Source organism: Hermetia illucens, chromosome 1 (assembly GCF_905115235.1).
Source record: "Hermetia illucens chromosome 1, iHerIll2.2.curated.20191125, whole genome shotgun sequence".
In the NCBI taxonomy this organism is placed as follows: Eukaryota; Metazoa; Arthropoda; class Insecta; order Diptera; family Stratiomyidae; genus Hermetia; species Hermetia illucens.
In genome coordinates, this window is record NC_051849.1 from 18,472,099 (window position 1) to 18,498,014 (window position 25,916).

The 25,916-nt window shown below is 41.2% G+C and overlaps 1 protein-coding gene across 1 annotated transcript in view; it reads right to left on the bottom strand.

Annotated features, from left to right (window-relative positions):
- Positions 1–25,916, bottom strand: part of LOC119658753 (facilitated trehalose transporter Tret1-2 homolog) — an 82,494-nt gene that overhangs the window by 20,705 nt on the left and 35,873 nt on the right. The window contains exon 2 of the mRNA XM_038066446.1: positions 10,235–10,494. Coding sequence (XP_037922374.1) covers positions 10,235–10,494 — 260 coding nt within the window. The remainder of the gene's footprint in view (positions 1–10,234; positions 10,495–25,916) is intronic.

Sequence of the window (25,916 nt, forward strand, 5' to 3'; positions counted from 1 at the left end):
GATACCCTCGTGCACACATCATTCCTCACATAGGGAAACACAAAACCACAAAACAAATACCTGAAGCGTCTAGCTTCTGGTTTCCCGACGTATTGTTAAATAATGTCTGTCGTACCTTTGCCTTGGTGGAAAATTGGACAATTTGACAATTTGACAATATGATCTTCAGTTCATGGTATAGTTCATAAGGCTATGAAAATATATACTTAGTATAGTGTAGAGCATCAATACAGTTTCATTATCCTTCCTGTTTCTTTTTCTATGAAACTGTTCTCCAGTTTGATTGTTTTTACGCTTTGTGCTGTACAAAAGGAGATTATACAGTAACAAGGACAAGCACAATCATCCATGACGCAACCAGAATTCGAACGTACAGTCCAAGATGCAAAGGCTGGGAATCAACGAACTCGGTCATCACCTCATGTGACAGGTTAGGAAGTTGAAATAACTTGCGCCAATAGATCAAGAAAATAAATCTTTTTTATTGTCATGGAACTCAAAAGGCTTTCATCAATTTGTATTGCAAATTGAAAAAGCTCCCATTGGAAGCAGGCAGGGTGAAGGTGAAACCTAAAGTGTCAGTTAAAGAACAATATGATTTTGGAGCACACATTCCTGGAAAATCCGCATATACTTAGTTGTCAACCTAATACTTTTTATGTACATATACATATACCCAACTACTTCAGAAGGACTCAAACTGGGATAAATTAATGACAGTGGCTGGGGAAAGGGGTTCGTTGTAATTACTTTTTTATTCATGAAAGAATGATATTGAGTTTACTTACACTTTAGATTTCCTTCGTGCCACATGACTCAACGTCCATGTTTATGAAATTTACTTCTATTTGCAGATAAGATAGTTCCATGTCGATAAATATGATTGCATTCTATTATTCACGAGACTTACTTTATGTATTCACCATTTTGTCACATGATTTAATATCGAAAATATTTAATGAATGGAGGTTTTACGTGAGAAAAGGTAGAAATAGTTGTTTACTCTTTTCAGAAATTATTTTCGATTTAAAGATATTTTGCATGGATGTATTGCTGTAAGCGTGACATGTTTGAAATTAGGGGCAAAGAGAATGGCACTTTTAAGTAAGGGCAAGTAAGATGCCATGTAATTGAAAGGTTAGATATCCAAGATTAAGTCCAAGTTATCTCATTCCTATTTGGAAATCCATTGGTCAACATTAAGAGGTTGTTTATGTACCTCATTACAAGACCTAATTAAAATCGGTTCAATGTCTATCTTTTTTTTTGGCTGGGAGAAATTCATCATGGATACGCATCTGAAATTGAGGAAACACATACTCCACTCTTACGGACTAAAACAGCCCATATTCCTCCCCGCGGGACCACCGTTTCACCATTGTAACTACTGCATCCCATGCTGTATTCGATTGAACTATGTACCTTACCGTGGTTTCGCGTAGTTCACATACTTATGTGTGGGGTAAACCTGTGTGTCCACTGAAGTCACAAGCATAGTTAGGGTCGCTGTCTGCGTTCCATTATACGCTCAACTTAGGCCTTTGATGTCCGTTTCCTGCACGTTCTCCAGTTTAAATTCGTGTTTGAGCTCAACAGAAATTTCCTCCTTGGTGGTGACCTTGCCAAGATCTTTACACTCTATGGTAACCATTCGCTGACTTACGCGGATGGCCGCTTGCTCTCCAAGTCAAGCCTCGATATTCCCTTGTAGGTCGTATTGATCCGTTCTTTTCTTCGATAGTTCGGATATCCTTCTTTTTGTGTTCGCCTAATTCGCCCTGCATTGTCGCTAAGCTCCTTCAGCAATGGATCTGTCTTAATCCTTCGTAACACATCATTATGGGACATAACCCTTTTGCTGTTATAAACAGTGCTTCTTGGCGGTTTCGTTTCGTAATCATTCTCCTTGCTTCACCCCGCTCCACCCTTGATTTAACCAAATTCCAATTTGGGTTCGGAAGCGTTTGGTTGTTGGCTCTTTTTACTCTAGAATTGACCGATATTTTGGTGATAGATCCTTCCTTTTGTACCTGTTGATGTACAGTTGAATCATCAACGGATTCTGTGACATGTCTTTGTGTTTCGTGCCTTGATTGTGAAACGAACTGAATCTTCCGAACCCGTATTTCGGTCAGATCCTTTCTGTGGAGCAGCGTCGTTGGGGATATATGAGTTGCTCTATCGGCCGTCTTTCGTCACGGGCTTTGTTAAAAGAAGCTCGTATGGCCCGCACTTGAACCCAGTCTAGTGAACTTATCCATTTTGATTGAATTCGCGCTGGTGTTGGTTATGTTGTCGTATGTTGGCCGGGTTATTTTGTTTCCTGGCGTCGGTTTCTCCTGTTGGTTTCTCTGTCACACTAGCTACCCTCGAAATAGAGCTCTTCCTTTGGTTTTCTTTTCTAACAGTTTTTTGTGGCGATCTTATTATCCTCATACTTTTTCGGATTGGGTCATCGGCGATTTTTCAGTGAAGCTGTCAATATAGAGCCATGACAGGATAGAATAGGTCCCAGGGCGAAGCGTGGTTTGGTACCCACGATGGAGCATAAAACCTGGGAAACGCCTGCTGAACCAACACCAACAGCACTACTACTAGGCCCTATTTCCACCTCCAAGTGGTGACCGCTGGTAGCTCATTCTTAACGAGAAACCGCAGACGGAGAAGGATGAAGGTGAGTCTCCCGCGTTTAAAAACAGGACAAATTATACCAATTGGTTCTCCAGGTTGGGGGTAGGGTAGGGCTGACAATCCTTTGCGCCGCAAATTTAGAAATATAAGCCTCATAAACGTTTACGCTCCTACAAAGGAGGCTGCACAGTCGGAGAAGGATATTTTCTACGAGGCAGTTGAGCGGACCCTCGAAGCCTGTCCCAAGTATGATATCAAAATCATATTTGGAGATTTCAACAGTCAAGTAGGGACTGAGCCCGTATTCAGGTGACACGTCTCCTCTTATTGCTTACATAGGGATACCAATGATAACGGACTGCGGATTATTTAGTCAACAGTGCCGCACGAATTGGTTGTTGGAAGTACCTGGTTTGCGCGGAAAGCGGTCCAGAAACATACGTGGGCCTCTCCAGACGGGACCATTTTCAACCAAATTGACCCCGTGCTGATGGAACGCCGCCACCTCTCAGCTTTGATGAATGTCAGAACATATAGGGAGGCCAATATAGATTCGTTGTCATAGTGCTCCGAATTCGAGTTGCAATTGCAATCCCCTCTGACAACCAGGTCAGAGTGAATACTGAAGCTATTCACAAGACAGCGCTCTGCAAAACCTATAAGAGGGAAATGGATGCCGCAATAACCACAGCTAACAGATGTCCTGAAGATGAAGCATCAACAAATGATCTTCACAACCACCTGAAGAGTGTTATCATTGATACGGTCACAAACGTACTTAGCCCCAACCAAAAAAGTCGGATCGACTGGTTCGACGATGAATGTAAGCTAGGAATGGAAGAATGCTGCATACCGAGTAATATTGTATTCCCAATGGAAGGGTACGCGCAGAGACCTATCAAGAATTCTGTTGAACGGAGAAGCGAATTTACAGGCGGAAGAAGGAAGCCTGGGAGAACGAACAGGTCTGTGAACTCGAAAAGTACAGGGAGCAACCGCACCAGGCGCAGAAGGTTTATCAATAAGTCAGCAGGATGAAGCCTTATACACCTCGATGATTATCCTGCCGAGACAAGGAGAGAAATCTGATTTCCGACGGAATGGGCATTTTGGAGCAATGGGTTGAGTATTTTGATGAACTGTTCAACAACCAAAGTATCGGTGAGTTGGAAGTCCAGCCAACTGAAGATAACGGACAAATGCTGTCACCACCAAGCACAGAAGAAACAGTCCGTGCAATCCACAGGCTTAAAAACTATAAGTTGCCAGGAGCCGATGGAATTACAGCCGAATTGGTTAAATATGGTGACGACCAATTACACCAACTGGGTCATCAACTGATGCGGAAGGTATGGGTCAGCGAATAAATGCCGACTGGCTAAGAGGCATTATCTGTCCCATACATAAAACGGGGGATATCACGTAGTGCAGCAATTATAGAAGTATCACGTTGCTGAGTACCATCTATAAGATATTCTCCGCTATTTTGTTAGGTCGGATAACCCCATATGCCCAGAACATCATTGGCCCATACCAATGAAGCTTCCTTCCAGGCAAATCAGTCAGATTTTTCTATGTGCTGCAAGCGATAAAAAAACAGTTGGAATATGGTCATCAGATGCACCATCTTTTTTTGATCGATTTTAAAACCGCCTATAACAGCATAGCCAGTTTAAAAGTGTACACGGCCATGAGAGAATTCGTCGAAATCTCAACAGGTTGCGGTGGGCAGGTCACCTAATCCGTATGGGTGAGGATGATCCAGCTCGGAAAGTCTATAAGGGCAATATCTATGGTAGAAAAAGAAGATGAGGCAGATCCTGTGTAAGATGAAGCGATGACGTAGGTCAGGACGCCAGACACCCTTTCGGGAGATCCAATTGGTGGACCTCGGTGCAAAACCGGGATGTCTGGAGTTCCTTACTAAGGCTGGCCTAGACCCGATACTGCTGTTGCGTCGTTCATGATGATGAATAGATCAAGAAAGTAAATATCTTTTGTTGTTGTGGAACTCAACAGGCCTTTGCCTGTATTGGAAATTGAAAAAGCTCACACAGGAAGCAGGTGAGGGGGGCGGGGAAGGTGAGCCTAAAGTGTTAGTTGAAGAATAACGATGTAATTTTGGCAAACTGATTCCTGGAAAATCCGGATCCGCTTAGTTGTCAGCCTAATATTGTTCATACATGTGCATGTAGCCAAGTACTTGAGAGGGACTCTGGAGAAAAGAGGTTCGATGTAGTTAGTTTTTTGTTTACGAAATTCACAATATCGAATCTACTTATTCAAGATTTCGCTCTTGTCGCATGACTCAACGTCCATGTTTATGAAATTCACTTCTATTTGTAGATAAAATAGATTAATGATGATAAATGTGATTACATTCTATTGTTTAAATTCACACACGTGTTCGACGTGACTGAAGCCGACACGAGACTCATTTTATGTGTTCAACACTTTGTCACATGAATTGATATCGAAAATATTTAATCCATGGATATTATACGTGAAAAAACGTGGAAATATAATTGTTGTTCATTCTTTTCTGAAATTACTTTCGATTTAATTTCAAGATATTCATATTTTGCATGTATGTAAACGTGATATGTGGAAAAGAGAATACTACTTATAAGTATGTAATTGAAAAGCCAGATATCTAAGATTAAGCCCAAGTTACCTCATTATTATTTGGAAATCCTTGGTAAACATTAAGAGGCTCTAATGTTTCTGCACCATATGAATCCAGAAGGCAAGAATGGTCCCCAGAGGGACAATATCTTTTGGTATTACGGACAAGAAAACCTTCATTGAGCCGTTTGTCATAGATTAAGAAGAGGAACACCAAGGTCCTAACATACCTTCTAGTGGGGCATTGCTTCTTAAGCTATCATCTCGAGAAAGTCGTGGTGGCGAACTCAGCTATCTGTATTGTGGCAAAGGAGAAGATACTTGGCTTACCTAGACGATATTTTAGTATGTAAGTTCGCTCTTCAATGTTCTTTGCCTTCAGCAGTTTAATTCCGGATTGATACAGAAACCTCCTTCACTTTTCATCTCAAGATATCGTAAATTATATAGCAATGAAGGTTGATGTTCGTGATAAGATCAGGTATGTGTATTGAAGTGATAATGAGTTTCATACGATTAAAGGTTAGTCTCTTACCTTGATTTAAAGGAAAGGTCAATATGCTAACCTTATCGGAGTTAAATGCCCTGATAGATTATGTTAAGATAAAGGTTCATTGTCGGTCGAAATTAAGATTTTGGTATACAATTCGAAACATCCCTTTAAACTTATCCCAGAAGTGATATAATTGAGTGGAAGTTTGGAGGTGAAATAAAGATACAAATCATAATCAAATCTTACTTTCACCACCAGAGTTGAAGGATGTCAAGGTTTTCTCCTCTTTGGCAAAATTTAAGGGTAGGTCTTGAAATTTTTTGGTAAAAATGGCCAACAGGTAATCCTAGGGTTGCTTCCAGTAACTTTGAAGGTTGAGCTGAATTTATGTGTGTGAATCTTACAAAAGTGGCACGTTTATCATCGCACTGCTGAATTTGAAGTACGAAATAAAGCTCTTCAAAACTTCGGAAAAGAAAACAGAAAGAGTATGGATGATCAAGTGCAATATTTTTGAAAAGCGAATTAGGCCGTCGTCTAGATAAATTGATAAGTTTTTAAACCTGCATTGTCTGAGATCAGAGATAACGATTTCTAGATAGATTTTCAAAGTAATCCCTCTATACTGCATTGTTACAATAAACATGCGATGATTTGTACGGAAATTGGATTCTATTGACAATTGATTGGTAATTCCCAGATGAGATTTAAGATAATGCTTTGCTAAATACGAGAAAAGCCTTATATTTTAATTAACATTGAAGCAGATTTTTGGCGTATGACTTATATGACTAAAGAGGTATGAAATGCTGCCGGAAGTCAATAATAAACTGCTATTGACTTTATGATGCTTAAATCAACTATGTGGTGAAATCTCGGTTTGAGAGAAATGCTTGGAACGTCGCGGGAGAATTAGCGTGTCAAATTTCCTTTTTTTTTATTTTCAAATGTTGGTCCCAAAAACATTTTTCAAAAAATCTAGACTCTTTACATGATTTTCACTTTTTTCTTTATTTTCCAATGCTCAGATAATAAATGAGGTCTGACAAAGATTTTCCTCTCGTATACGAGTTGGGAACGAGCGTGAGCGTGGCAAGCAAGATGCCATTGCTGGACACATATAGACGTTATGCAGGAGGTTCGTCTGCCGGCGCATTCCCCAGTCACTTGTGCGTGAAAAATTCGTCGCATCTTTTTGATGCTATTGGTATCGTTTATGTGATGTATGGAATGAGAAAGCATACAAAAGAAAACATCTAGCCTATATATCCACTGACATTCCGCTACGCCAAGAAACTCGATTTCCTTCTCCAGTATGTATGTTCTTGGTTAGGCAATAGCTTACATCTATTGGAAAAGTCTTCAGGTTTCCTGAAACCGCAAGAAAGCAACATTATTGAAAGTTTCTTATGTTAACTAAACAATCATGAGTTTTCTATTTTGTTTTTAATAATTTTATTTTTTTTATTTTATTTTCCGAGTTGTCACAATCTCGGCAGATGCCGGATTTTACCTAATACTGGCAATAAGTGCTGAGCATAAGCATAAAAACTAAAGGGGCGTTGGTGGTAGTGGCCGATGGTAGGTTAATGGGAGAATCTGTCGAGAATTCCCCGCAACATCGAGCACATATGCAGAATGGTGTACTTCTGTATAGTTTGAACCAGACTGTGTGAGAGTCCCAGGACATCATGGGAAAGCGTGAGGGATTTGGTTACAATAACTGTAACTGACAATATTATGGGAACTACAACCACCCGCTCGAGACGCCAAGTTGATTTTTCGAGCTAATGGCTCATAGTTCACCTTCTTCTCCACGTATTTCCATTAGATGTTGCTATTATGGGGGATAGTAACATCAATAATATACGCGGAGCGAGCTGTCTTCTCAACTAAAAGTACGTCAGGTTTGTTATGTGAAATATGGCGTTCAGTTAGAACTGGCCGATACCAACACATACTGCCAGCAGAAGTACTGCTTGCGGCTCATATCGGTAAATCGGACATGTTCCCGTGATCAGATGGGATCCGGCTTTGATCAGGTTTTGATGGATCACCTTACATACAGCATTATGCCTGGTAATGTATTGCACCGGTGCCATAACAGTACAGCCAGAAATGAGATGGTCCAACGTCTCTAACGCCGAACCACCCATTGTGCACTGGTCGTTCTCCACCCATTCTTTCAAGATGAGCTTTTTATAAGCTCGGGTGGCGACCACGCCGTACTGAATGGCGCACATGAATCCCTCCGTCCCAGCAAAGACCTCCCCTGCACGTAGCCATCTGTACGACAAATGTAAATCGACAAATAGCTGCTAAAGACAATTTACGTATTTACCGTGCATTGCCTTCGACTTCCATCCATGGATCCGCTCTTGGTCCGACTTCACCCCACTCAGAGGATTGAAAGATCGGTCCTTCATGTTAAGTAGAGTCAGTCCACAGTCTGCCTTACAGACAGCCGCATGCAAGGAACTCGCCTGCTCTTTGCTGCAAAAATACTTGAATTTTATTATTCTTTTTAAGTTTATCCCTATTTTTTTCAAACTTATTGGGTTTATTTTTTGTTATTTTTTAGTCATTTTAGTATTTTTTTTATTTTCATTCTTTCTTTAAGAATGATTTCAGTATCTCGCTCTCCTTTCCTTTCCTCTCTCCTACTCTTTGGTTTCTGCAAAGTTCTCACAGTTAGGGATATCCTCCAGAACATTGGCCTGAGGATGTGAAGGAAGGGAACCTCAGGGGCGGCGCCTCAATAACCTTCTGGGGCAGAAGAAACAGGCATCGAGACTGTGATTCGTCGTGGCTCTCCCCTCCTGGATCACGGCACTCGAGTCCGGAAATTTACGGCTTCACAAGCACAGTCGAGCCGTTGTTTTTCTTATTTTCATTTTGCAGGTTTTAGCTCGCGTTTTGGTTTAACTGGATAGGCTTACGCGAATCCCTATGTTTGTGCGATTATTTTCAAGATCCGATGCGGACCCAGACACTGGTATAGGCCCTTGAATTTTGTATAATGACACGTGGGGGATCGTAGCGCTCAAAGGGACCCTGATTTAATTTTTTGGTTCGGTAAATTAACCGCCTAGATCATACGAAATGCCTTCCTTATACCATTTTCTTTGGAGATATGTGTAACCTCGGGTCTTCAGTGATAAGCCAGTTTCAGTTAACGCTTACTCGCACTATTCCTGAGATACTAAATGTTATCGTCGAATGTATAGTTCAAAATTAGACCATCAGGATGTACCAGTTAAAAAGTAGAAGCGGACAACATTTCATAGAGATAGATTTTAAAAAGTAAGTGCCCTAGATTGTTCTTTCCAATCGTAATGAAATTACCCTTATAAAGTTTGTTATCATGGCTTTTACTTGAATCCAAGTATTGAAAAACACTTTGAGTATGGCGTAGCACTGAGCAAGCTAAGATTTTAACCTAAGGTGGAAATAAATTAAATAAATGGCTACTACCTAAACCGAAGAAAAAATTTCATATGAGGAAGGAAAAATTTCATATGAGGTAATGACAGAATCAGCATCTATAAAAAGACATAAAAATAAAGTCACCTCCAAGGAGCTCGAACAGGGAATTTCTTACAACGCACAGCCATTAAAGCCTGTATTCTTAGAGACTTGTAGAAGGCAACCACCTGTCATTCTTAAGCTCCAGGGCAAATGCAAGTAGGCAAAGACTTGTGTGGAATATTACACAGGATGAGGCAGGAAACTCTATTTTTCAAGGTGGGATGGGAATGAGGCAAAGGAACACTGGCTTCAAAGGAGAAACGTGTGATACTCAAACCTAAAAGATGAAGTCAGGTGTACGTTGAGTCTAGCCAAGAAGCAAATTGAGAGACTGATCTCTATCTGGTAAGTCAAAGCAAAGTTTCGAATAGGGGTAGGTTATTATCTTTGATGGATACTTACGAATGTAGGGCCCCACGCCATTTGACAATGAACGTTTCTATTTTTGGGATAGCTCTGTTCTCGTGATTTACTCTAGTAGATCCCGTCTTTTTGGTTGTTACAAAATTAGGGGACTGAGGGCAGGGCACTAGGAAAGCAGTGGACACATTGGAAATATTCAATCGATACCAATAGTAATCCCCTTTTAAAGAGGGTTGGTCGTCAGAGTGAACTTTAGACCAAGTTGCTTGATATGGTCTGTTGTGTCATCTCATCATGTTCATGAATGTTATGTATCAGTCAGGCGGTTAAGCCTAGGATACATCAGGGAAATGTCATTCAGAGAAACAAGGCCATAGGTCGTAACTTCGAATTTGCTTAAAAGCAAGTAACCACAAGCCCAATCCATGTAAGTAGTAGAAATTAATATGTGTCGAAAATATTTGATAGTACATTACGGTTCTGCTACCAATAATCAATTTGTAAACTTTTCCAATTGGTCTTCTGGCTACCTTCTCTGTTCAGTAACAAACAGGAACCTACATATATTTTTTGAAAATATAAAAATTCACTCACCTATCCATGATGCTTGACTTTCAGTAATTGGTATCACAGAATCTTCAGCTTCTAATTGTGGAATGACGACAGCACTAAATCCAAATATCAATCCAGTATTAATTGTACCTAAATTAGCTACAAAAGCTGCTATAATTTGTCGTAGAGGTTTCCCACGATCTTTTTTATTAGGCTGTGATTCAACTAGTGGAGAATTTGCAGCATGTGGACCAGTTACTATTTTCGTACCATTCGCGGTTACTAATGATGCACTTTCTTGCCTGAAATTAAAGGAAAAAATTATTAATAGTTGCTTATTTTCCAATATGTATTTAATCTAAAAATACCATAAAATTAATATTTGATCTTCCAAGGTATATTAGTTGCAGGAACTCATAGTGAAAACAAATATTATTACTCTAAACCATTAGCTAAATTGAAACTAGCAACGGAGATGTAATATTTTTTTTCATCTGTGTCTAATCCACAATCCTAGCAGATATTTATCTAATATAATTTCACTAAAGAAGACAGTAGATGAACCAATCAAGCCAGATCCTTCTTAACTTGCGGAACCAGCTTGCCGATTTCTATGGTTCGATCGTTGTTATATTCTCAATTATACGTTGCTTGACAAGGTATAATATTGTCACTAATGAGTACGTCACCCCAAGTTTATACTGTTCCAAAGTTTTTCTGGTGGTCAACCATAGAAAGCTACAAATTCTCCGATTTCAACTATTTTTCAGGTTACACTATCATTTTGATCTATCTTTAGGTCAAATTTCTGTTGGCAATAGTTTAACTTTGACCCTATTTGAGGAGTCGACAGATCGGTTCGGCAGCTATAACTAGTCTTGATAGTCATGTTCATTATCAATTAGTTGAAAGCAATAATGTTGTCAATGACGTACATTTATTTGCTTTTAATTGATTGACAAGTTATTATTATTAGATTATTTGATAGAGATTTGTAAAATTTATAGATTAATGTCTGAATGTTTATATAATCATTAAATCGAATCATTGATTAATTGAATTACTGATTAAAGCCTACTTAAAGATATTGTTCAACAAAAAAATGCTTCCCTTTTAATTATGATTGGCGTTGTATTGATATCTATAGTTTGAAAACATATTGCCCATAATTATAGTATTTTCGATTGTTTAAAATATTTTTCAATATTTGAATACATTTTTAACTTAAATGTGTTTGCTATTTGTTTGTATGCTTTGATGTTAAGAACTATTCCGTGATAAATGCGTTATTTGGGGAACGAACCTTACGCAATATGGGAACCAAGTAATTGCTACTGCTTTGATAAAGTAGAAGGTAATTTTCCATTAATCAACAACACATTTTCTCATTGAACTCTAATCGTAGTTTATCAAACAATTTGTTCTTCTTCTTCAAGTAGATTTCCTTGGCAAACGAGACTACATGCTATCATTTTATTTAAAATTTCAGGATATGAAGGGTTGTTCTCCTTATGTATAACATATCAATCTCACAGTTATATATATATATATTTTTTGTTATGGATGGAGGTGGAAATCTTACAAAGACGCTGCTGCGCCAGGTTGCAGCATTGTGTGGGATTCTTACCCACTAAAACGACCCCACTGCCTCATTTGCCCCCATTCAGCTTTCCTCCGACTTCAGCATCTCTTCCACCAGGTTGGAGGGCTCGACATCCGCCCCCAAGATGCTGTTCAACCTCCTTTTCTGCTGCAGAAATCTGGGACAATGGAACATAACGTGCTCCGGGTCCTCGGGTGTAACACCGCATTCAGGACAGTTGCGAGGCTCGTTCAACTCGAAGAGATGCAAGTACTTCCTATAGCCACCCTGCCCCTTAAGGAACTGTGTCAGGTTGTAATTCAATTCTCTGTGTTTTCGGTGGACCCATTTCTCGATATACGGGATCCATGCATGGGTCCACCGACCCTTGTCGGAGTTATCCCACCATTGTTGCCATTTGGCACACAATTCTCTCCTTATGACTTGTCGGAAATCCGCATTCACTTCGGTTGGATTTGCCTTTCGTTTTTCGTAGAGCCAGTGTGCCTCGCTCGCTGGAAGATCTATAGGGATCATTCCCGCGATGACACACACTGCCTCCGTCGACGCAGTCCTCAATGCGCTGCACACCCTTAGCGCGATTGGCCGGTATGCCGAACTTATCTTCCTCCGGTTTACAGCGTGGTGCAACGCTCCCGCCCAGACAGGGGCCGCGTATAGCAGGATCGACTTCACCATTCTCGCGATTAGTAGCCTGCGAGTATAGTTCATCATTGCAAGGGGTGAGCTAGCATTTGCTGCCTTCTCCCGCGCATAATCCAAATGTCCCTTGAAACTCAGCTTGGCATCGATCATCACCCGCAGCTATTTGCCAATTGATTTTGAGACGACCTCACGATTACCAACCCGGATATTAATCGTACTGTTCTTGTGCGGTTGGCAATGAGGACCGCCTCCGTCTTTTCTTCCGCCAAGTCTAGCTTCGCCATTCGTAACAGCATTCGTACAGCTCCACATCCTCGGGATGCTTTGCAGTTGCAACTACCGCCAGGTCGTCCACAAAATCAATCAGCGTTGCCTCCTCCGGCTTGCGTTGGTCAAGCACTCCGTCGTACATTATGTTCCACAGCAGTGGTCCCAATACAGAATCGTGAGGCACACCTGCTGTCACAATATACGTCGTCCGTCTCGTACCAGAGAAGTCTGTCCGAAAGGTAACTCTCGACTAGCCGAGCCAAGTAACTGCCAACACCCAGTTTTGCCAAAGCGCCTTTAATCCAGCCCCAGCTGGCTGAGTTGAAAGCATTTTTGGCGTCCAGCGTCAGCAGAGCGCAGCATTTACCAATGGCCATTGCATTTCGAGCCAATTCCTATGCTACCGCATCGACCGTAGAACGGGTTCGCCGAAACCCATATTGCCGCTCTGAAAGACCACCCGCAAACTCGATGAACGGAGCAGCCTGCTGTATATCACGCTCTCCAACATCTTCCCCATGGTGTCTAAGAGACAAATAGAGCGATATGAAGAGGTCACGCCAGGTGGTTTTTGGGGCTTCGGTAGCCATGCACGATTTGAATGTGCTTGCGAACCACCTTGGTCTGGCCTTGACGGCCACCTTCAGAGCCTTGTTCGGAATTCCGTCCAATCCCGGAGCCTTGCTATTCCCAATTCGTCCGCAAATTTTCCGAAGTTCCTCTTCGGTAACACCAGGGATCGCGAAGACGTCCTGCTGCCCTTCCAGTTGGGGTTCACTTTCATCATGCTCCTACTGCGGGAAAACAGTTGTAATTATTTGCAACAAGAGCCGTGGGCATGTCACCTGAGGTGATTTTCGCCCGCGGATCTTCTTCATTACAACTTGGTAGGCTGTACCCCACGGATTCGTATTAGCCTCCATGCAGAGCTTCTGGTAGCATTCCCGCTTGCTTCTCCGAATGGCCTTCTTAAGGTTGCTTCGCAGATCCCTGTATTCCTCCTCACGCTCCTGGTGCTCCGGCCTTCCCCTTGTCCTGTGGGAAAGTCTCCTCGCTCGGAGACAAGAGGATCTCAAGGCAGCGATTTCCGTATTCCACCAGTAGTTTGACCTCTTGCTGTGGTGCAAACGTCGTCGTGGCATCGTAGCGTCGCATGATTCGGTTACATACTGAGACAGCTGTGTGTCCCTTTCCACCGCTGTTCCATCCGGATCATGGGCTCCCTCCACAACAACAGACATTGAACAGCTATTTATGGCTTCCCACACCTCACCCCCTTTGTGCTGAAGTTGCTTCTCCTGGGTATAATCTTCTTGACTCTACTATTTAGGCTATTTTTTACTAGGAAGTATGGCAGAGTTCTTTTTTCGAACACTAATTTCTTGGTGGGGAATCGGATCACTCAGAAAATTCATCTGCATCTGCAGCATCACCTGCGATTCGTATTCCACCCTTATTGCCATGGAGGGCATTTCCATACTTGCGTTATCCTTGTTGCCGCAATATTGGATTATCATTACTTCGCTATTGCCTTACTTTCGGTGGGCGGAATCCTTTTTCTCTGCTGCCACTCTTTGATTTTCCGACACCTCGAAGTAAGGATACTTTCGTCTTATTCTATGGGCGTTTGCTTGGGATCATGACTTCGGCCATAGCGTTAGCTGGTTTGAACTCCCTCCTCTCTCAATGGGTCATCAAGAAATTCTTATCTCTTTCTATATTTCTCCCTCTTTCTCGTCTCTTCTCACTCGACAAAATCCGCAACTATTTAATTGCAAACCCAAATCATACTTAGCAAAGTTGTTCATCTGCTCTTGAAGAGCAGTCAATTGAAGAGTTTAAGCTTTACACCGCCTTTGTTATTTATTATTGCTTATTTACACGTATGTATATGAATCATTGCAATTTACACAATAATCATTGAAAATTATCGTTTATTTTGGAAGGTTTCATTGGGTCAATTGTTATCAGTGCTCACATGAAGAGTATTTAAACAATTTTGAAAAAAAATACGAAATGTAAATAATTTGTTTGTCTCGATTTTCGAATGCACGTGATAAGAGTTCGATGATAAGAAACTGGAAAATCTGGCATTGCTCGTCATTAGGTTACAAAGAGTGACATTTTTCAAGATCTGTTTGCAAATCTTTGAATTCGCGAAAAATATATAAATACGATTAAAAACATTGATAATAATTTATTAGGACGAAAGTTGATAAGCTGCTTCTATTGTAACATACTGTGCAGGAGCTTTTATATGTTTTATTGTTATTTTAATCTTTATGATTGCAAATTTTTATCATAATAAAATTGTACCAATTGTATTTTCTTCCAATTTCTAGATTTTTATGATAAATAACTCAAATAATAACAAATAAGCAAATATCTGGTTTTATCAATTGTTTTTGGAGCGTCTGGTTTCAGAGCTTAAATTTCAAGCGACTATTTCATTCCAAGTTATTGCGTTGGAGAATTTCTGTAGAAAATCGACAAATATCTCATTTTATGTGAAGTAAATGTAATTAAATTGCCAATAAATCTACGGCTAAATCTATTGTTGGCTATGGGCAAAATATACAAATATAACAAGTAAACAATTTTCTTATTTATATTTATGTCTAAAATTGGCTTTTTATAGTATGGTCTTTTAATATTACTAAGTCACGAAAAATAAAGTCGAACCTAATTGTTTTTGCCGCAATTTTTTGTGTGAGTAAACATGTATAATAGTTGGAGATAAATTATTTGTAACTTTGATCTCGTATGTTCTGCATATAAACAAATTCGCTTCCAAGAAACAAGGTATAAAAATTGAAAGCAACCGATCTAATAAAACGACTGTTATTCAATTTTTTTACGGCCATGCGCCATAATTATCTGTATTTTATTCCTTTAGATGATAAATTATAAGTAACAAATCCTTCTACTATCAGTTTTTAAGAACTACTTGAAGACCTTCATTTTCTAAAAGCACTTTTCTAATCTCTAATAATAAAATCATTTTGTTTGTTATTTTGTTGATATATGCGACTTTATTGCAGTTAATTTGGCGTAATGTGATATTATTTAAATTCCAGCTGCTGCTTAATACAGATGGGAGCTGATGTGTTTAATACCACAAACCGAGCGCAATACAAATATCACAACATCACTTAACATCACCTCATCCCTAAAGTTAAGATGATATTACTCTTTTAATAAGTATTGTTTTTTAATGTCCGCGCCAATGTGATATCACATTACAAAACATTACTGTTCTTCGTAGTACAAGTAATGTCGAGTGTCACTTGTGAATCTGTTAGTGTTATGATTCCTCTTGTGTCTCTTAACTTTAAGAATTCATCTCTTGAGAAAAAAAACACTACAACACCCTAGGCTAAACAACTTGCCGGTCCTTTTAGTCGAGATTTCAAAATAGTACAATGCGTGTGATCGACACGTTATCACAAAAAAATATTTTAGCGTTTTTTATGCAAAAACATGTTGGGGCAAATTCCTTTCCGGTAATCAGAAAGTTTTGGTTTGTTTCCGTTTTATTTTATTTGCGTTTTGCGAACATGTACCTTATCTACGGTGAATTTTGTTGCAACGTCACTCCCGCATAGCGTTAAGTGCAGCAGCTAGTTGGCATCACGAAAGGTAGCTAAACGGGGAGTGTCACTCAAATCGCCCAAATCAATGCGCACTTATTTAACACGCAGGGGTGATTTCCTAGTGTCTGTATGGTCAGTATGAAGATGATATAGTCCTAAGGGGATCATCCCGTGTGTCAGGTGACTTCGCTAAAAGAACGATAATTGAAGCCAAGGCATATCTTCATGATTTTTGTAGCAGAACGTTGGCGAGGAATCGTGATGATTGGCAATTTCCAAATAAAACTTCATGGACTGACCAACGAGCCTTAAGAAAAGACGGCTATTTAAATTTACACAATTTACATAGTTGGCATTTGGAAGAACCATATTTGAATGAAAGTCAACATGTGAACAGGAATATTAAGTGGTCAAATTGTTGGGCCATTTGGCTGCTATGTACCACGGAACATCTACAGTGAAATTTGGTTTTAACAAGATGGCTCATACAAGCGCATACGTTCGACCTTCTGGGAATATTTTCATAAGCACGATTCTGTCACTTGGATTAGGCGCCTTGGTAAGATTTCGTCCTTCCCCGGATTCTAACCCAATCGAATTCTTTTACTGGGGTTGTATATAGGGAAAATTATATTCCAAACCCAATCAAAGTTAAGTCGAATTACGCCACAGTAGTAGCGGATTTCCAAGATTGTTGCGAAGATTTTTTTCAGGCACTACATGCCCTGTATTCAAACTCCGCCATGTTATTCACATAGCGTCCCGGTCCCAAGCCCAAAAAAAAGAAAAGGGTTTGTGGCAACGTACTCCATACTATCAGTAAAACAAAAATAAAATGTTGTGATCAGGGAGGAAGATAAAAAAAGTATAGTTTGAGTTATTCCACTATGCCAAAAAAGTATAAATCCTTGAGGGTTTAACGTGAGCACCTGCCTGGACGACTTAATCCCACGGTCTTCTTAAGACACGGATTGATTTTGTGACCACAATCAGAGCCCCACTGAGACAAGCAACAACGGTACCAGTCTATACCAAGTGCATGGCTTGGCATTCATACTAGTGGATGCAAGACCTACCTAAATCTCTACCGAACTAAAGAGTACGGCACCCGTGTTGAAACGCAACACCACGCCGAGGCCCGAAGGTCTCTTCTCGCTTGAATATAACCACGGCTCCCATGAAACTCCTACTAGGGGGCCAATCGCAAACAACCGAGCTGTACTCACATACAATGGGAGTTCACCCGAATTATGAGCGTCTAGGGGCTATCCCGGTTCCCATGGTACCAGTATACCCCTGGCAAGGTTTCGTCACCAAATTACCACTTCAGATGAGTCCTCGTGCAGACTCGCGTCTGATCGCCCTAATTAGGCCTTTGGAGCATTCGTCTACTGCATCATGGCCGGCAAGCCAAAGTGAGTACAGCGTCTCCCGATGCCACCACTATGGAGGTTCTCCTCGGCCACCTGGTTTTGGTTCAGCCGACAGGTTTCCCGCCCCGTCTTCCTCACCGCCACCTCTGAGCACCCCAAAAAAGTATAGACGGAGTTACTCCACTATGCTAAATTCAGCAATGGTTCTTGACGCGCGGATGGCCTGAGGACGTAAGTAAATTGGTCAGAGTCAAATAAACTCGTGTCTGTATGCCAAATATTGCTACCTGGAAAGACAAAGGAATTCGAAAGAGCCCTAGTCAAGAGGCACATTGATATTTGGGCACTACAAGAAACTCGATGGTGCTTTGCCAAACATGGAGCGCAAACACGACAAAAATGGCTATAAACTTCATTATGCTTGTGACCCAAACACTCAATATGTTGTTAGCATTGTCGTATCTGGAAGATTCCGTGACGCCATTAAGGAAGTCAAGCCATTTCATAACTGCCTGATGAACCTCACTAGTATATCTGCTGGTCTTCGCCGCGTTTGTTGCCTTCTGGAAACTGTTTAACAGAAACACCTTATTCATTGCGGGCGATCTTAATGGTCATGTGGGTCAAAAGAGGGTCAAAAGGGTTTGGAGAATAAAATGAGGCGAGCGTATTGGTTTTGCGAGCACTCAAGACCTTGTACTTCCTTTTCTAAACGATTTTTTACTTTGCTAAATATTTTAAAGGGACCAGTAAAACGTAAATCGACATCCTCATAAGAAGATGGCGCGATGATTGAGGGAGGAGGGAGTAGAGCGTAAGCTTCTCAATCTTGCTGATCTGGGTTCGACTCACAGTTGTCATGAGTGTCTGTATTCGACTTGTGTTTTCTCACTGCTGTGAGCTTGCCACGTGCACAGCATTAAGTGTGACGACAGTTAAACTGAAGCACAATCTGACTGTGTGGATGCCCTGTACTCCACCAAGGAGTAGGAAATACTAACTTATAAGAAGCCGTCGTTTTATCACCGTCACTAACAGAAGAATCATTCCCACTGATAGCATCGCACCTCAACATCGGTCTTTGATTGCAGCTTTGTGAATTAAGCCACCGGCAAAATGACGTGAGGAACGTACTGGCTTGCTATCAAGTCAATGGCACACGATCCACAAAGCGGACTATGCAACCCTCGGGGTCACCAAGCTTGGTAAGAAGCCGAGATACTTGAGTTTGGAATGACCATGCTCACATGAAGGTTCGTGAAAAGAAATACGTCTACCACAAGTTTTTTGAAGATAAAATGCTGGCCAATTGGCAAATTTACAAAAATGCCAACCGACAGGCAAAGAAGAACATCGCTATTACCAGAGCAGTTCATTACCAAAGCTCTTATGAAAAATTGGAAACTCGGGACCGCGTTGCGTTGATGACAATCACGGCGCTTATACAAGCATTGCCGATATTTGGACCAAATTCACCTGTCAGCGCCGCTGAAGTTGAGGGAGCAATAAACCGAATGAAATCGGGAAAAGCAACAGGGCCTGAAGACATTGCATCTGAGCTATGAAAAGCGAAAAGTTGCTCGGATAGGACAATATTTGACTGGCAAGAAAGTACCACAGTTGCAATATGGAAAAAGAACGGTAGTCTCGCAGAATGCTTAAATCGCCATCCGATCCGGTTGCTTTCCAATACCATGAAGGTATTTCAACGCATTCAAATAACCAGATGTACTGTTGAATTACTGATGAGCTACATGTTCCGCGGCTACTCACGGACCGTGAGAAGTATCCCCCACTAAACACTGGATTTTGTGTCACCTTCGACTTGCTCATGCGAGCTTTTTTCGGTCGTGCGGAAACAACCATTGTGAGCTTTGGCGTTTGGTTTCCGGGTCGTATTGAAAAAACCAGCTCTCATCGCCTGTAATAAATCGATCAAGTAGCGTGGGATCGTTTTCCACTCGTTCCAAACAGTCTTCTGCAACGGTCATTCGATGCTGCTTTTCCTTCTCAGAAAAGTTCTTTGGAACCATCTTCGCGCAAAAATTTTTCATCCCGAAATCGCCTGTTAAAGTTTGTCTGACTGTTTCAAGGCTCATGCCCAGTTCCGAGGCCACCATTCGAACTGCTGAACGCCGATCTTCACGCATTGGCGTCAATCCGCACCTCCACTGGTCTTCCACTCCGCGCCTCGTCTTCCACGTTCCACGGCCCACCTTAAACTCGTTATGCCATCGAAACACCTAGGCACGACTAAGAGCACTATCATTATCACACTTTTACAATTTTAACATACGTTTCCGAAGCGGTTTCGCCTAATCTGGCTCAACATTTTATCGTGAAGCGTTGCTCTAGATTTCGTTTCTCCATTTTCGTGACCAACACCACCAACACACGTCTACTCTACACGTCACAGCAGGCGAATTGAACAAGCTAGAACCATGGTGAATATATCAGTGGAGAGGGGAAGGATGCGGGGGAAAGGGAAGGGAATTTGAAGGTTGCAGGTTTACCACAACCGCAGCAATAAAATCAGTCTCATTACTTAATTGTCTAACCTCGTAAGCCACGGAATTTTTCAATTTCTCTTTTGGCTAAAAAATTTTCGTGTTTTCCCAATTCACGTTTTTCGGGAGCCAGTTGTTCACTTATTCAGTAATGGTTTTCTGCCATTTAATTCTTTTTTTGCATTAGTGTTTATGGTAGATATTTGAAGCACCACCATAAGTGAGATAACAAAGGGGGGGGGCAATACAATTTAGACGCATGGATGGTAGCGCAATGGTTTCATGATACATTGGCTTTCGGGAATTGGGGAACTGTATATCTGTGAAGGCTAAGGCGAACGCTTTCCCTATTATATAGGGAACAGGATATTATAGATCTTCAAAATATCATATGGCAATCCATCCGTGGGGATGGGAACATCATCGGCAGCTGCTGGGACATTAAAATCAGATGGACAGAATATTTCTACAGCTTAATCCGAATCTGTTCAACACAACCATTGGAAGGACCACTTTAGAGGTACCAGTGGATGAGCTGACAATCACAAAGCTACTGATGATAGGCGACTTTCAAGCTGCCCTGCACCATCTAGGGTGTTGAGCATTTGGAACAGATCGGGTATGTGCTGAGCTCTAAACGAATGGTGCACCAACTGATGAACAGATGAAGGATAGCAGGTGAATGGTAGAAGAGCGCATTGCCAATGTACAAAAAGAGAATATAGGCTAAACTGCGATAAATAGAATGTGATATGTATCTTCCGTAAATGAGTAAAATAATGAGACACCAACTAAAGCAATATGCAGCATCATCATCGGTGCAACAACCGGTATGTGGTCTAGACCCAGAGACTACAGATATTCTGGTTTTACGCCGAGGTTCAATATCTTGGATAACTTGGATTAAAAATAAATGAGTCTAAAAGAAAAATCTTAACTAAATCCAGAAACAATGCACTATTCAGATAAAACTGGACTCTGGGAGGTTATAACCTAGAAAATGTCGAATACATCATCTATCTACGAGCAAACCTTAGTGGAGATGTCCCCGAATGCGCATTTAAGGGTGGATTTCAAAGAAAATAACCAAGGGGATCATCATCCAAGAGACAGGAGGACTCAGTTGACAAAAACTGTAGGTTGCCTTTGAAACTATCGAACAGAAACAGGGCTATGGGAACTGAGGAGATTGAGGCACCCTATCTTGCAAGCCAAGATATTCCTATTTCAACTTATTGCCCGAAAAAGTAACGATTAAGGTTACCCAATAATTATGCCCACGGTTGTATTATACATCGAACTCTGATCCCATCTGTAGCAAACTTTTAATGTGAATTATAATACATAATAAATTTTAAATAGTCTATCTTGTGGTTGTTTGCCAACTTCTTCATTATTCACACTTGCTAATTGAGGAAGATATTATACTTGTATATTCAAATAGATGAAATAAATATCTTGAATTGCTTACAGCCTTATTCTGTGATTGTTATTTACACATGTGAGTCATTCATACACTGCATCTTGTGCACTCGGAGCAAAGTGCATACAACGACTGTGGCTTCAGATCCCTCGTTTAATTGGCTGTGATTCAAATTATTTGCGTTAACCTGAAGGCGTTTATGAGTAAGGTAAATTCAAATATTTTTCAACGCTTTTTATGCTCCTAAGGAAAATTATCTAATTTACTTGAGCTAATTTTTAAATGGAAGTGTACAGTATTGGTGAGATACAATACATAAACATATCTAAAATAAAGCGGAGCAATAAATCTGTTATTGATTATTTATTGGGACCTTGAATAAAAAGACGATGAAAAATTTCCCATTTTATTTTGTTTGTGGATCTTTTTATGGCTTGTTATTGTGTGTGAATGTTTTCTTTGTACGCCTATAAAAAAATCTCCCTTGTTATTGCAGGAAAACGGATATTTTGGTTTGTTTGCAAAATTGCTTCCGATAAATAGTCTGATATTGTTTAAAGAAGAATATTATGCAATGTTGAGAGAACGTTGCCTCTATGACTTGCGGTTTCGTTCTGGGCAACCTCATCGGAGACGTTGACTCAGTTCTGCCCTGGAAGCGGCATGACCGAAGTGGTTACAAGGTGGCATTTGCTCCCTTATATTAATTCAAAAACATAACATGTGTATGAATTATAACGAGAACAGCAACTGCGTTAAAAATTCAGTCCTAAGCCGGCCGAGGCTAAACTAGGATTTGGTTTGAGAATCGAGGGATTCCGCAGTCCACTTGATGGCGGACCGTACCAGTTGGCTTCCGCGATTCTGATGCACGGAACCCTCATACTTATTGGACGAAACCGCAAGTCATATATTTTACTTTTTGTAACTTGGCTGCTTGCCTAAGAATGAGGGTCCCATGGACCACAACTGTGGAAGTATGGTGCTTTTCAACTGGTCTGGTGCGTCATCAAGTGGACTTAGGAATCCCTCCATTCTCAAACAAAATTCAAGTTGCCTATGCCGATATGGGTTATGTAGTGAGTAGATAGAGTTACTCAGTTTTGTGTCTAACGGTTATACATATTAGGACAAAGAGATAAAATTGGTAGACCAGTAGGTTCCTTCAAACTTCAATTTTTATTTTTTATTGTAGATATATATTTCGGGAGTAACTTACCCCTTTCATCAGTGCAAAGCTATTAAAAACAATCGTTTTGTTTCAATGAACTGGTTGTTTACTAGGTAGTAGTGTCACACTTTAAAAACCTAAGACATAACGGACCGATTTATTAACAAATAATTGAATGTCTGTTTATCTGGCTGTTACACTCGATTTACTCCGAAACGGCTGAACCGATTGTGACGAAATTTGGTGGGAACTTGTGGTCTGTGTATTCCTTTATATGCAGTGAGTGGCACAGAAGTACGGAATTTGGTAGCATCATAGGCAGTAATTCTGGGAACTTTGAACGCAATCTAACTATTATTATATCGATTGTGCTTCATTTTGATGTATCCAGAAGTTATAATTAAAATGATAAAGAATGTCTATCAGGGTAGTTTAGATGTGGTGTTGTTGGAAGTGCAATGCTCGTCTATGAGGGATTTGATAATCCGCTCGAAGATTTTGGTGGATGAAGAAAGGATGGAGATAGGCCTGTAGCTATCAGGATTAAGTGGATTAAGGTTCTTTTTTGGGACGGGAACTATGCGAGCATTTTTCCATTCGGTGGGGAAGTGTGCATTGAGGATGCAGTGGTTAATGATCGAGAAGAGTGTGGTGGAAATGTTGGGGGCGCACTCTTTCAGAACTATGGACGGGATTTTGTCGAGACCCACTGATTTTTTGTTTTTGGAGGCTGCAATTGCAACTTTCACTGAACTTGGGCTGACAAAGTCGATGGGAGAAACATTATCATGTTCATCGGGGTGGATGAGGGGTTGGGCGAAGCGGTTTAGGTTGGGACTGGGTTGGTGGAAAGTGGGTGTGGATTGGAGTTTTTCTATGGTTTCGCTCATAACACTTTCGAAGTGTTGATCGCGAATGTGGAGGGTGCAGTGGTGCGCTTGAAGGAAGTGGTCGGCTAGGATGTTCACCTTTTCGGGAGTTGAGATGTTCTGTGGCAGGATGGTTGTTTGTTGGGAGGACTTGCCTAGACGAGGACAAGTTTTTCTGAGTTCCCTGAAGGTATCAGGGTTCAGCTCAATGTTGGAGAGGCGCTTGTGGAGGTGGTTGGTGTAGAGGGTTAAAATTCTATTGCGGATTGACCTGTCAAGGGAAAGGATTTCGTTGCGGAGTGGAGAGGATTGCGGAGAGTATCTATTCCTAAATAGCCTCCGCCTTAGGGTACGCTTGTATCTGATATCCTCGAGGATATCGTCCGGGAGAGAAATAAGGTTGCGGTAGTTGAGGGACCGAGATGGTATCAGCTCGTCACATACTTGCTGAATTACTTCAGTGTACTGACGAACTGTCCAATCTATAGTGTCGTTGGAAACTGTTTCGTTGGTAGGGAGGAGGAGAGGTTCAAGTCTGGATTTAAGGGTGCGGTTGATGAGTTTCCAGTTCGCCTTCTGGAAGTCAGGGACTAAAGCGGGTGAAGGCCTGGTGGCTCTGTCGGGGAGTGAAACCTCTAAGACCACGGCGTCATGGTCACTGATACCGGGGGCTGTTTCTAGGAAGGGATAAGTATTGGGATTGGGTTTGATGGTGAGGTTGCTGCTGGTTAGGAAGTGGTCAAGGTAGGAATGGTAGTACCCTTTATTAAATGAAGGGAGGGCAGGGCTGAAGTGGGAGAGGTTAATATTGGGATTAGAGGTGGTTAGGAAACGGTGGAGAGTTTCCCCGTTCTGGTTCGACCGTACATCGAACTATGATGGGTGCCTGGCGTTGAGGTCTCCTCCTATAATTATGAACCAGGACTTGTTTGCTCTCGGTTGAGCGGCACAGTAGGATAGGATCGAACGGATGTCATGGGTGTCAAAGGATTGATCGGGACAGTAGACAGCAGCTACGAAGACCAGGGAGGATTGGGTTTCAAAAGAAATAAGGTTAACCTCAATAGATTTGAAGCTATTGGGCGGAGGGAAGATGATTCTAGAACTGTTGGCCACATCAACTTTAATACTGATCTAAAAAGCGACACTGCGCTTTACATTTTTGTGTGATAGTATTTTACTTCAACGCATGGACCGCCGAGTGGTATACGAAAGATCAAAATGTAAGTGGGCGCAGTCTATTAGAAGACTTTGCGCAGTTAGCCTATGCAGTGGCAGATTGTGTTTTTTAGCGTGTCAACGCGAGTTAAATCCACAACGTTTCCCACACAATCTTCTTTGAGCTATGGCTAGAGCGCAGCATGCCCGAAACCAAAGAAAACATCAGACTATTCTGCAAAAGCTACTGGTGGAACAGTGAACTGGCCTGCCTTCGACCAGGCTGTCACCGACTAAGATGAATGACCAAAAAGCTTGTAGGTATGACCGAAATTCGTGATGGCGCGAACCAGAAGTTGATCATCTCCACAGATCACGTGCCGTACTCTCTTGTTGGAAATCATCCAGTGATTATTTCCCCAGCAAGACAGGAGTAATAACAATTTTCAGCGACCTCTAAATGTGACAATAAATCCCCGGGCTTGGAATTAATACCGAATAATGTCCTTAAACTCGTCGTGAAATGTTTGCTAAGTGGTTTGAAGTTTGATATTTATTGCATCATGGAAGCTGGTATTGTTGCCTAAGGTTGGTACACCTCCAGGTGAGCCATCCTTCTACAGACCTTATGAGAGAAATGTTAGAGCGGTTGATATACAATAGATTGCTTCCGATTGTTGAGAGCCAAGGAGATCTTTTAGATAGGTAGTAGGGGTTCTGCGAAGCCAGATCAACCATTGATGCCATCAAATTGGTTATTGGCTTGGCCCAGAACGCGATTAACAAAAAGAAACTTCTTCTTCTTTTTCTTCGGCCTTTGCCCCGTTCAGAAGCGGGGACGAGTCTTCCCGATCGATTACGCTATTTTACTCTGTCAAACACCCGATCTGAAAGAAGTCGCGTGGCTTTCAAATCACCAACCAACATATCAAACCACCATTGTTTTGGCTTTTGATCTTTCCCATCGACCTCGATGTTTAGACCAATCTTGGCAAGTGAATTCTCGTTAGTGTGAATTTCATGACCATATAATCGAAGACGTCTTTCTCGCAATTTTTCTACGATCAGTGCAACCCCATACCGATCGCGGATATCCTCATTTCGGAAGTGAT